The following is a 12,456-nucleotide window of genomic DNA, read 5'->3' as shown; positions in this document are numbered from 1 at the left end:
TGCACATAAGGAAGCAAAAGGAAATATGGTTTTTCATTTCAGTAAGAAATAGCTTTTTAAAAAAGGTAACTAATAATGAATTATTTGAATTTTGAATTTTTGTTACACGTTGCAAGAAAAAGTAATCAGACTACTCAAACAAATAAATTTGTAATGCATTGGCACAACACTGATAATAAGAGAGGAAACAAGGATGTCAGTGAGGACACAAGGAAGACTGGAGAGAAAGGAAGAAAGATTTGTAAGAGGAAAGAGATGAGTGGAAACAAGTAAGCAGAAAGGGAAAAATCAAGGAGAGGAAAGAAATAAGAAGAGAACAACTGGCAAGAGGAGCAATTAAGGAAAGGAAATAAGAGAGAGGAAGAGGAAGCTAAGGAGGAGAGCAGATGAGGATACAAGTAAGGAGAGGAGAGCAGAGACCGCGGGGAGTTTGCAGACTGTGAAGTGGAGTAACTGATGGGGAGGTTGTTTGGGGAAAAGCTCAAAAAAAGGAAGAATGAAAGGCTGAAAAAAGAGACAAGAAGAGGAGAATGTTTCCTTTGATACAGGGGTGCTGAGGGGTAATTTCACTCTCTGTGTTTGTGTGTGTGTGTGGGGGCCAGTCTGGGGTACAATAGGGGCCTGACAGGACTACAATGGAGACTCTGTTAGTATGCAGGTAGTGTTGGGGCCACCCTGCAACCTCCCTACATGGCCCCAGGGCAAGACCTTACACACATACACTCACACATATGCACTCAGAAGAGCAGGAACTTGTAAAGCAGATAAACTTCGGCGGGGATGTTTGCCATATAGGAGCTCATGTATACAAACAGCCTCACAAAAAACCCCAAAACAAATGAAAACTCACTTGTTTGCACCTATTAACACCATAATGCCTCCATCATACACATTTAAGAGTTTCTGACGTTGGCGCTGTGTGACGAACATTCACAGAAGAAGAACAAACATCAGCAGCAGCTCTGGGTCTGGCTGTGTTGGTGTCTGTGTGCTTTAGCGTGGATGCTGATCTCCCAGAAGGCTTCTGTTACCTCATCAGACAATGTGTTGTTTCTAAAAACATTTTGGTTGCCCAGATCTCATCTTATTTGTTATTTGAGATTAAAAGTTAGTATTCTCATAATAACATGTTGATTTTGAGATTGAGAAGTTATCAGTGTAACAATTAGTCAAAAATGTTTTCATTCTATGGCTTCTATGGTGATGTTTTGTTCTGTACAGAAAAGGATAAGGGGCATTGAATTTTTTATTTAAAAAAATATTTCTGACTTTTTTCCCCTCACAGTTCTGATTTTTTTTTTCCCTACAAATAATGACTTTTCTCTCTTTAGAATCAGATTTTTATTCCTGGGAATTCAGACTTTAATACCTTCATCTATATTATTTTTTTTCCCCAAAAAAATTCAGACTTTTTTCTCTAGAATTCATGACTTTTTCCCCTCAGAATTTGAACTGTTTACTTTTTATCATAGAATTCGGGATGTTTTGCCTTCAAATTTGGAATGATTTTTCCAAAGAATTCCGACTGTTTTTCCGTAGAATTCCAACTGTTTTTTTCCGAAGAATTCTCACTATTATCCCCTCACAGTTCTGACTCTTTATTCCTTTTCTTTTGTCAGAATTCTGATTTTTCTCTCACAAGTCTGGCCTTCTTTTTTTTCTGAATTTTGACTGTGCCCCCTTTCAAATTCAAAATGTTTTTAACCCTTAAAATCCAGACTTTTCCCCTCACAGTACTTTCCTTTCTTCCTTGAAATTTTGGCTTTTCTTTTGTCAGAATTCAATTTTTTTTTCTCACAAGTCTGACCTTTTTCCCCTTACAGTACTAAGCTTTTTTCCTTGGACTTCAGATTTTTTTCCTATCAAGTCTGACATTTTTTCAGAATTCTGCCTTTTTTATCCATTTATTTGACTGTTTTTCTTGGGATTTTACCTTTTTTCTATGAATTCTAACTATTTTCCCTTAAGAGTTCTAACTTTTTTCCCTGGAATTTTGACTCTTTTCCCTTGAAAATGTAACCTTTCCTTTTGTCTAGATTCCGATTCTTTTCCCTCACTAGTCTGACTTTTTCTTTTCTGACATTATACTCAGAATTTTGACTTCTTGTCCCGTTGGGATTCTGGCCCTTTTCCCTAGGATTTTGGTCTTTTTCCCTTGGAGATCCAACATTTATTTTTTCAGAATTCTGCTCTTTCTTGCCTTGGAATTCTGACTTTTCTTCCCTCCTGTCTGACCTTTCTTTCAGAATTTTCCGAAACAAATTATCATTGGTTTTAACAGTGGTTGGTTCACTCAGATGTTCTGTTATAATTAAAGTCCAAAAATGAAAGAGTTCTTAATAGAAAAATGAGAGTTTTTTTTTAAAGATGTTGTCCAATTGATTCATGATTTCTCATTGAGGAGGTGGTGGTGGGTCCTGACCCACCAGTTGAGAACCAGAGCTCTAGAGGCTACATGAAAGAGCTACCTGATGTGTGGGATGTAAACTAAATATATGGAGACTCTAAATGAGTTTACTTGAATGTTATTTTTTGAAACAGAATTAATCTCATATTAGCATCAATAATTCATAGTTACATCAGATTAGCTCAGACTGGCTTCTCTTTGTTTCTATATTTCCCATGGATGTAACACTACCGGTGTATAGGTTTAATTGGTGACTGTGTCAACTGGTGACTTTCAGATGACTGCATTCAGTAGAGCTGCCTTTATTTTTGAAGGTGTTCACAGGCAATACATTGGACTGAAGCATAGTTAACAAATACATCTCTGGCCTTAGGCCAAGGGGATGGTGTCAGTTGTGGTGTTTAGTTGAATGGTGCTGTAGGGAGGATGGGGGTCTGAGGGGTTGGTAACAGAGGGGGTAGAGAACCCCCTTGTTTATTTAACCTTTTTTTCCTACAATTATGTTTATTAAAATACCAACGGAAATACTTTGAACAAGAAAAATAAACCTGAAAATAGTGAGAATATTTCTGAGAAATCCTCTTGGTTGGTGGACAGAATTTGAATTAATATGTTGAAAAACTCAATGAAACTAATGATGGGTAGAGAAAATGGGGGGGGAAAGGTTTACAATGTGGAGATGCACACCCTGTAGCTACCTTGTGGGCGTTGTGCACTGGTTAGGAACAACTAAAGCAATGTTTAGAGGGCGCATGTTCCTCAGAGAAGAATGAGCCATCTACATTTTTTGTTTTTTACAAGAAACGACGCTCAAACAGAGAAAATTTATCTGCGTTTGAGCAGCTGTTGGAATAAACTGAAGGCCAGTGACAATCTAGTCAAAACTTTTATGGTATTACAGAAAGAATATCTCCTAAATGTTCACCTAAGTTTGAAAGTGTTTGTTTCACAACCTCTCAGATGTTGATTCTGAAATGACGGTGAGGTGAGGCTGTTGACAAAGTAAAAACCTCCCAAGAATGTTTAAATCATAAAGCTGACAAAAGCCTGTAACAGCTACTTATTTGCAAAGGTTAACTCTAAGTGTTTTTATTGTTCTTGGGAGCAGACACTAAGTGATAAACAGTGATGGCACGCAGAGACGAGACGTCAGATAATAAGTAGTGAGATGTTATTACAAGCCTGATGATTTATGAGACGTGGGAGGATCCGATGACTTCTTTACGTGACGTTGGCCAAACACTTTGTTTTAGGTTGCTGTGAGAAATATTCCAAGTAAAGCCAAAATTTCTAAGGTTTTTTTTGTTAATGCATACAAGGTGCAAACATTTTCCAGGTTATAAGGAACTCAAGGAATGACACATTTAAGTGTGGCCGTAAATCACCTGTCTAATAGCTGGCTAAAAAAAAAAAAATGTACGTACTTGTATCACCTCTAAATGTCCGTAATATTCTCTGAGGTTTAATCTTCTCTATCTTGTCCAGGTACGCCGGAGTCTTTGGAGGAGAAAGAGCGCCAACTCTCCACCATGATCGGCCAGCTGATCAGTCTGAGGGAGCAGCTCCTCTCGGCCCACGACGAGCAGAAAAAGATGGCCGCCTCACAGCTGGAGAAGCAGAGACAACAGATGGAGCTGGCCAGGCAGCAGCAGGAACAGGTATGCAAAGTTTAATGAGGAAATTAGGCGTGTTCTTTAATAATCAATGAGTTTTGGTGTTTATACTCACTTCTGAATTTTTACATTTTACAGCTGAATTTTGCATCTTTACTATCATCTTTACATTAGAAATTGAAACCAAATCAGAAACCAAATCAGAAAAGTTGGTACATTAAAGCTCTAAATGGGCCTGTAACGTGCAGTTATCATCAGAACATTTCTACATACATCCAATAGGATCCCTACACTTCACAAAAAAATGATTTTTCCCACGATTAAGACCATTTACCTGGCATTTACCTTGCACAATTTACTCTTGAGTCTTGAACTGAGCCTAAAATCTAGCTTCTAGCTGCACCCATTTAGCAGTTTTTCACCCTTGTTTTGTCATGAACATGCATTTAATACAAACGGTGATATACTATGAACAAAATGAACCTTTTGGGTAAGTGAGCAATGATGTGCCATTCAAAAACGAGCCCATCTTGTGAAACGACTCTTTAATGTGAACCACGATAGCTAGCTCCAGTTCAAGCATCAGTTTTCTAACGTACATTTTTATTGTTATTTAAAACACACTCTAAAAGTCAAACTGGAACCAAATGAAAAGCCATTTGGGAGCCAAATAGCTGGCTCTTATTACTGAAGTAAGTCAAATGATCCAGATCGCTAAATAGAGATAGATTTCCCATTACAGAGAGTGAGGCTTGATGGCATCAGCTGTGGAAACACAGGCAAGATGACTTTTTAAACTTATTTTGCCTGAATGGGTCACTACTGTTGGCAAACTGTCGCCATTTTCCATGCCGAATCACTTCCTGTAACACCGCTGGAGTTCTCTGCTGTGACATCATCTGCAAACAGCCTGTTAATGCTAAAGTATCTAAAGACATATCTAAAACATTACTGTTGGTAAGCAGGCAGCAAAAAAGGATGCTTGAAGTCAGTTTGATTCACAAAAAGTTCACAAAAGTTTTCATGATGAAATTCTCCTTTTATAAAGTACATTTATGGAGGTGAATACTTTGAGTCTTATGCTAGGGTTGTATGACGGTTCAAGCGGTCCCCAGGAGAATTTCAGGGTTCAGAATAGGCGAGGGCATACTAAAGTTTGGGAAAGGCTGCTGTAAACCATGTCTTTGGACTATGGGAGGAAACCAGAATGACTGAGGAGAACCTATGTAAACCCTACACAGAAAAGCCCATTCTAGAGGAATTCAAACAGGAATATTTTTGCTGCAGGGTGGGCAACCACTGCCCTAACTCTAACTGTGCCCCTTCACTCTAACCCTAACCCCCCTCTAGCTTAACTCTGCCCTCTGTGTGGGGAAAATTGTTGTACTTTTACAAACCTAAGCCTAACCCTGCCCTCCTTACCTGAACCCTAACCCTTCCCTGTGCAATGTATGTTGGCCCATGCCTATCCCCCTTCATTCCCTACTCCAAGACTACTGGATTGTAGCCTGTGTGGGGGAAGTGATGTACTTTTACAAACCCTAACCTTGTCCTCCCAATCCTAACCCTTCTTACCCTAACCCTTCCCTGTGCAGTGTAGGTTGGCCTGAGTCTATCCCCTTAATTCTGCACTCCAAGCCTGTGTGGAGTAAATTATTGTACTTCTACAAACTTTACATTTACCCTGCCCTCCTAATCCTAACCCTGATGTGAACCCTGCCCTTTTGACCCTAACCCTTCCCTGTGTGATGTACTTTGGCCTGTGCTTATCCCCTTTATTCCCTAGTCCAAGCCTCTTGGATGGTGGCCTGTGTGGGGAAATGATTGCACTTTTACAAGCCCAACCCTAACCCTGCCCTCCTAACCCTAACCACTGCTCACTAGTCTACTCAGAGCTAGTAGAATTCGTGTTGGACCGGGTTCAAAGATAGTCTCCGGGGACATCCTCCATGTCGTTATAGCTGAAATTAATGAAAGTGAAAACTTCCACATTAAGAGCCATGTTTTAAAGCAGCACTGCTTTTTAAAAGAATGTGTTTGTTTTGGAGGTGTCTGGTGTTTGCTATGAAATAATTAGCGTGTGACAGAGTGAAAAGGAAGACACGAGGTGCTGAAGTGTTGAGGTGAGCTCCTCTTTGTTTTTCTCTGTTTTCTGACACGTTACTGTAGGTCGACGTACGACAGGCTCTGTTTAGACAAGCCCACACCTCCCATCACAACACATTCCACCTCTCTCACGGCTTCACAAAGGAACGGCGAGGACAGAGAGAGTGAAAAAAAAGACAGATTCCAATATCAGCCCAGTCATTTGGCTGTTGAGACTTGATAGGATAATGCCCTGCAGACAAACCCGGAGAAATCTGCCTTTAATGAAATATGACATGTGTGCAAATGGGGCGCCGCCTCCCATTCAGCAGCCTGTAATTACATTTCAGAATAAATACACTAAACGACTTCTCAAGAAAAAAAAGAGACGCAGCTGCTTTACTTTTCTGACTCAGAGTGGGCGGGGCTTAATGTTGACATGCTGCCCCTTTAAGGATTTTAACCTCACGTGACTGGCTGAGATTTATCCCTTTAACTTTTGACTTCACATGCTTTTTTTATTAGACGTTTTAACATGAAAACAACAGAAGGAGAAAACATGACAATCAGCCTTCCTGTCCATGAGTGTTGATGGCTTTGTGGGGTGGGGGTCCAGATGCATGCTGGGTATTGCTCATTGAACAAGTAAACATGTCAGTCATGCAGATTCTGTGTCAGCTAAGGGACTTGTTCAGGAACTTTTCCTGCTGCTAATTGTGTTGATTCCTTGTAGCATCCATCACGCTGATCTCAGGCTCTTTGAGATAAAAATCAGTGGTCAAACAGACACCTAACTCACTGCTACTGAGCCTCCTGTCTCATATGCTGCTGCATTCATCTACTGCACTGATATTTTTAACCTATATTACATCTTTTACTAAGGCTTTAGTTGTTCAACTTTCCCCTCTGAGGTCAAACACCTCCTGAACTTGATTTTGAACGCTGCTTGACCTTAACACTTCTTAGAATGAAAGTCATCTGCTTATATTTTCTTTTGGTAATTCTTAACTCATTAATCAGACATTTTTCATAGTTTTACCTGGAACATTTAATAGTTTTAGAAGGATGCAGATCAGCTGAAACCAATTTCCCTCCGATTGAATGTCCCAAAGGCCAGCAACAGCTGTTTTATTTACCAATAAAGTAATTTTCATGTAGAATGAGCCAGGTTATCTCTATTTACAGATTTAACACAGAAATTCTCAACTGGTGGGTCCCGAAAAGTGGGCCTGAAAAAAACACTGGAAAATAGTACTCGATGTGTGGAACATGCAGTGCCTATAAAAAGTATTTAACCCCTTGGATGTTTTACCCTTTTATTGATTTTATAAATCATTAATGGCCAATGTGTGTATTTTCTTATATTACAAAAAACTCATTATTGTCAAAGTGAAAACAGATTTCTAGTAATGTCAACTGAACAAAAATATGTGATGTAAAATAAGTGATTGCATAAATATTCATCCCCTTTAAACTGACTGACCTAATTCAACAGAGGTCCAGCCAGCTGGTGCTAGTAGTCTCACAATTAGTGAAATGGAGATCACCTAAGGGGAAGTGAATGTGTCTCAAGTAATTTAAGTATAAAGACACCTGTGTCTGGCAGGTCCATTCACTTGATGATCAGTATTCCTTGCTACCATTACACCATCAAGATAAAAGAACACTCTAAGCCACTCAGAGAAAAGGTGATTGAAAAGCATAAGTCAAGGGATGGATACAAAAAACACTGAACATGGCACCTAACATCTCATGGAGTTAATCAAGAAATAGTATTACTATGGTTCATGTGGAAATCTGCCGTCCTCACAAACTTAGTGGCCGTGCAAGAAGGAGCCTAGTGAGAGAGGCCACCAAGACACCTATGACTACTCTGAAGGAGTTAAAAGCTTCAGCAGCTGAGATGAGAGAGACTCTGCATACAACAACTGTTGACCTGGTACTTCACCAGTCAAAGCTTTATGGGAGAGTGGCAAAATGAAGGCCGCTGTTGAAGAAAAGTCAGATCAAATCTTGACTAGAATTCACAAAAAGGCACGTGGGAGACTCCATGGGCAAGTGGAAGAAAGTTCTTTGGTCTGATGAGGCAAAAATTGAGCTTTTTGGCTGTCAGAAAAGATGCTAAATATTGCACATCCCCACAAACACACCATCCCCAATGTAGGGAACGGTGGTGGCAGCATCATTCTGTGGGGATGCTTCTCAGCTGCCAGCCCTGTAGGGCTTGTAAAGGCAGAGGATGTATCTGATCCAGTCTGCTGGTTCTGGAGTGGTTGAGTCAAAGAAGAACGGAGTCAAATTGCAGAGTCCAGATGTGCAAGCCTGATTGAGGCCTATCCACACAGACCCAGGGCTGTGATGTTAGCCAAAGATACATCTACTGAATACTGACTTGAAGGAGGTGAATATTTATACAATCACTTATTTTACACCACATATTTTTATTAAATTGATTTTACTCTGCAGAAATCAGGGTTTTTGTCAAAAAGTCAAATTATATTGACCATGATTGAGTTATAAAGTCATTACAAGGGTTAAGGATCAAAGTTTTTCATTTGCACAAATAATTATTTTTTTAAAACGCAAGTGTTTCAAGTAAAATGAAAAAGAGAAAATAACAGGAAGATTTTTTTTAAAACACAATGCTATTCCTCAAATATATTGTATATATTAAATATTTGTTGTTATTTATTTTTGTGTGTACTTTCTCTTTGGATACTGGATTGTGTTTGAGCTTCCTGAAAAGAATAAAATTCTAAAAAAAAAAAAAAAAGAAAAGAAATTGGGGATTTTTGAACCTCTTTAAATCTTTTTTGGGATAACAAAACTGGTTATTTTTGTCCTCATTTCTCAAAATCTCAAAAATATTAAGAACTCACACCTTTAAAAGTTAGCTTGCATACGTTTATGGTTTCTATAATGATGCACCGGTCCTGTCTCTTCATTTTGTTTCGTTTTCTGCTCTATAAGTTACAAACTTCAGTCATTTGGTCTGCGATCGCTCATTCAAGAGCCCTGAAGCCAGACTGTTTGAGAACCACTGCTTTAAATATTTTAATATTTTCTATGAGCTTTCTGAAGCGCAGTTAAAAATGTTGAAAACAGTCTCATAATCCATGCTGACTGATTTTCTCCGTCTGTGTTTGTTCAGATCGCCAGACAACAGCAGCAGCTCCTGCAGCAGCAGCACAAGATCAACATTCTCCAACAGCAGATCCAGGTTAGTGGGGGAACGCACCTTCCTGACTGAAGTCGCACACTAACACACACTTTTAAGAGTCATTCCTCACATTTCTGGGCTGACTCCTTCTGCCCTCTGCAGACTGTCCTCATCACTTCTGCTTCCACCTCTGCTAGATTATAGTTAAATTGTCTTTTGTCATCTTTATGGATTATTTTAGTGTATTTTTCTCCTCCTTCTTTTAATATTGAGTTTTGCTTGATTAGAAAACAACAACAACATGAGCGGTTGTGACCTTTTCCTGCATGTTGTGCCTTATATTGAGAGGTTCGACAGTTAGGCCACAGAGATCTTGCTCTGCTGCTGAGACGTTCGGATACACACATACAACGGTGACCCAGTAATTGCCCTGGTTATGGCTGGATCATTTACTGCTGCATTGATTACACACGGATCAATATCCCAGCATCCTCTGGGTGTCCTCCTACTCTTTCTCTTTCTCCTGTTGCCTATTTATCAACATGTGTTTCCTCTCTTCGGCTCCACATCAAATGTTTAATCCCACTTTTACACCTTTGCTCATATTTCAGCTTAAATTAAACCTCTGCTGACTCTTCTATTTACCTTTTTCTCTGCTCTAATAAAACAAGCAACAATGAGTTAAAGTAAATATGATTGACAAGGAAGAACATGAAGATAATTATCCCTTTCTTTTGTTTGTTTACCTTGGTTTTCTCTCCTTTTCTTCCCTATTTTATATGTTTAATGTTTGTGAATACTCACAGAAAAATTACCACCAGCTGCGAGCCAGTGCTGGTAAATTTGCACGCTGTGACAGATGTGGGAAGTAAGCCAACTTGAGTTTCAATGTTTTTTTTTGGTTTAAGTGCTTGAATTGAAGCTGCATAAAATCGACTTGTGAGACAGTCTGAATCTGACCGGTTCTGCCTCACGCCGTACTCTGTTTTACCCCCCATCGGTCGCCGGCTTTGGATCTCCCTTGTGCTCCGGAGGTGAGATCTAGTTAACGAGTGCTTGTTTTCTCTGCCCTCTTCTTCTTCTTTTTCTTTTTTTTTTTTTTTTATGGCGAGGCCCCACCCTTGGATCTTAATAAAGCTCGGATCGGACTTCATTAGGCCTGCGAGCCCCGGGGGGGAGCGAGTCCATAAAAACCTCGGATCCTCTTCCATGCTGTGAAGCATGGATACTGTGTCATGTTTGGTTTTGAGGATGAAGGGATACTCGGAAAATAGCTCCTGAGAGCAGCGTGTTATCATGTAAAGCTTCACAAGCATCTGCTGTACATTCAGGTGAAACCGACGTCCGTGTATCTCTTGTTTCACACTTATTTTCTGTGCGAATTTAATTTAACATGCACTACATGACTCAGATCTGCTGTTTAGTGAAGGTGCAGGGATTGATCCACATAAGAAGGCAAAACAAAGACCACACTTTCATTGAAATGTGGCTAAACATTACATGTAGAACAGCTGGGTGTGCAACAAGTTCTTGTTATTTACCAAACAATAGCATTTCTTGCAGCTTAGTACGGAGCATATGGTCCATCTACAGTGCAGAGGTTTAGAATTATTATGGCTAAGCTCCAGGGCTTAGTCGCTGGGGTACGGGCTGTTTACGCTGTGTCGGATGTGTGTTGGCTTTAAACACACAGGCAGCGCTGCACCAGTCTGTTTCCACTTATCAAATCCAGACCTGAGCTCCTCTCAGGCCAATACTCAGAGGAGCTGACCAAATGCTACTGTTTCAGCTAAGAAGAATAGGCCTCAGTGTGGTGGAGTGGCTTTTTAAAGAGTGTCTGCTGCTGCTCATATCTTAATTTAAACACTTAACGTTGTCCAGATGGGAAAAATAAGAAAAGTTTTGTTTGGAAAAACACTGGAATAACTCCCTGATGTGCGGCATTCGGTGCAGACTTTTAAAGCTGAAGATACATTTGTTTGTGATTTCTCATATTCATGATGGCTGCCACGTGCCCCACCTTCGTAGGTTTAGCATGTGCATCCTTAAAAATCAACATGATGACTTCATGAGATGCACATGGTCAGTAAAAGGGAATGCAGAGATAGAGGAGATGTGGATTTGAAGAAGATGTAGCTTTCAGTCATGTGACCTGCATGGAGGCATGAAGGGCAAAAAATGCTAAGGAGCTACGATTGACCTGGAAATTTAATTCTCCATTTCCTTGAAACAATGCATGTTACATTCATGTCATTTTGGACCCATATACAGGACAGAGACACTATTTAAATCAGTAGAAGCAGAAAAGTCCCAGCCAAACCTTTGCTGTAGTGATGTCAACAAAAGTATGGACAGTTTCTGATGTGTTTAGGTTTATAATGCTGCTGTTTGGAACGTAAATGGCAAGAAATTTATCATTAAAGTATAGTTGAGTGCCACTTAGTGAACATAACTCTGTCATGTTAGTGCTAATAAAAAGTATTCCTGGGATGTTCTACCCTTTTATTATTTTTAGACAAAAAAACTACCAAAAAAAAGCACATCTGGATACAACACTTTTACTCGATTCTTCTTTGCAAAACTTCTCACACCCAGGTTGCACAGGGATCAGATGTGAACAGCCCTTTCAAAGTCCAGCCACAAATTCTCTTATATTGAGGTCTGGGCTTTGACTCGGCCACTCCAGAACATTCACCTTGTTGTCTTTAAACCCCCTCTGTGTAGCTTTTGTTGTATGCTTTGGGTCATTGTCTTCTCCCAAGCTTTTCTCTTACAGACTGGATAAGATTGATCCTCTACCTTTACAAGCCCTCCTGTGATGGCTGCTTAGAAGCATCCCCACAGCATGATTCTGCCACCACGTTCCTCCCATTTGGGATGGCGTGTTTGTTGGGATGTGCAGTATTTGGCGCCTTTTCTGACAGCCAAAACGCTCAATTTTTGCCTCATCAGACCAAAGAGCTTTCTTCCACTTGACCATGGAGTCTCCCACATGCCTTTTTGTGATTTCTAGTCGAGATTTGATCTGACTTTTCTTCAACAGCGGCCTTCATTTTGCCACTCTCCCATAAAGCTTTGACTGGTGAAGAATCAGGTAACACTTGTTGTATGCAGAGTCTCCTCCATCTCAGCTACAGACGCTTTGAACTCCTTCAGAGTAGTCACAGGTGTCTTGGTGGCCTCTCTCGCTA

The 12,456-nt window shown here is 40.0% G+C and overlaps 1 protein-coding gene across 14 annotated transcripts in view; it reads left to right on the top strand.

The window, feature by feature from the left end:
• Nucleotides 1-12,456, top strand: part of LOC121515031 (transcription factor SOX-6-like) — a 232,828-nt gene that overhangs the window by 131,016 nt on the left and 89,356 nt on the right. For all 14 annotated transcript variants that reach the window (XM_041795585.1, XM_041795583.1, XM_041795584.1 and 11 more), the window contains 2 exons: nt 3,893-4,065; nt 9,257-9,325. In XM_041795585.1, coding sequence (XP_041651519.1) covers nt 3,893-4,065; nt 9,257-9,325 — 242 coding nt within the window. The remainder of the gene's footprint in view (nt 1-3,892; nt 4,066-9,256; nt 9,326-12,456) is intronic.

The sequence above is a fragment of the Cheilinus undulatus genome, linkage group 9, assembly GCF_018320785.1.
Source record: "Cheilinus undulatus linkage group 9, ASM1832078v1, whole genome shotgun sequence".
In the NCBI taxonomy this organism is placed as follows: Eukaryota; Metazoa; Chordata; class Actinopteri; order Labriformes; family Labridae; genus Cheilinus; species Cheilinus undulatus.
This window is presented reverse-complemented; position numbering and strand designations above follow the sequence as displayed.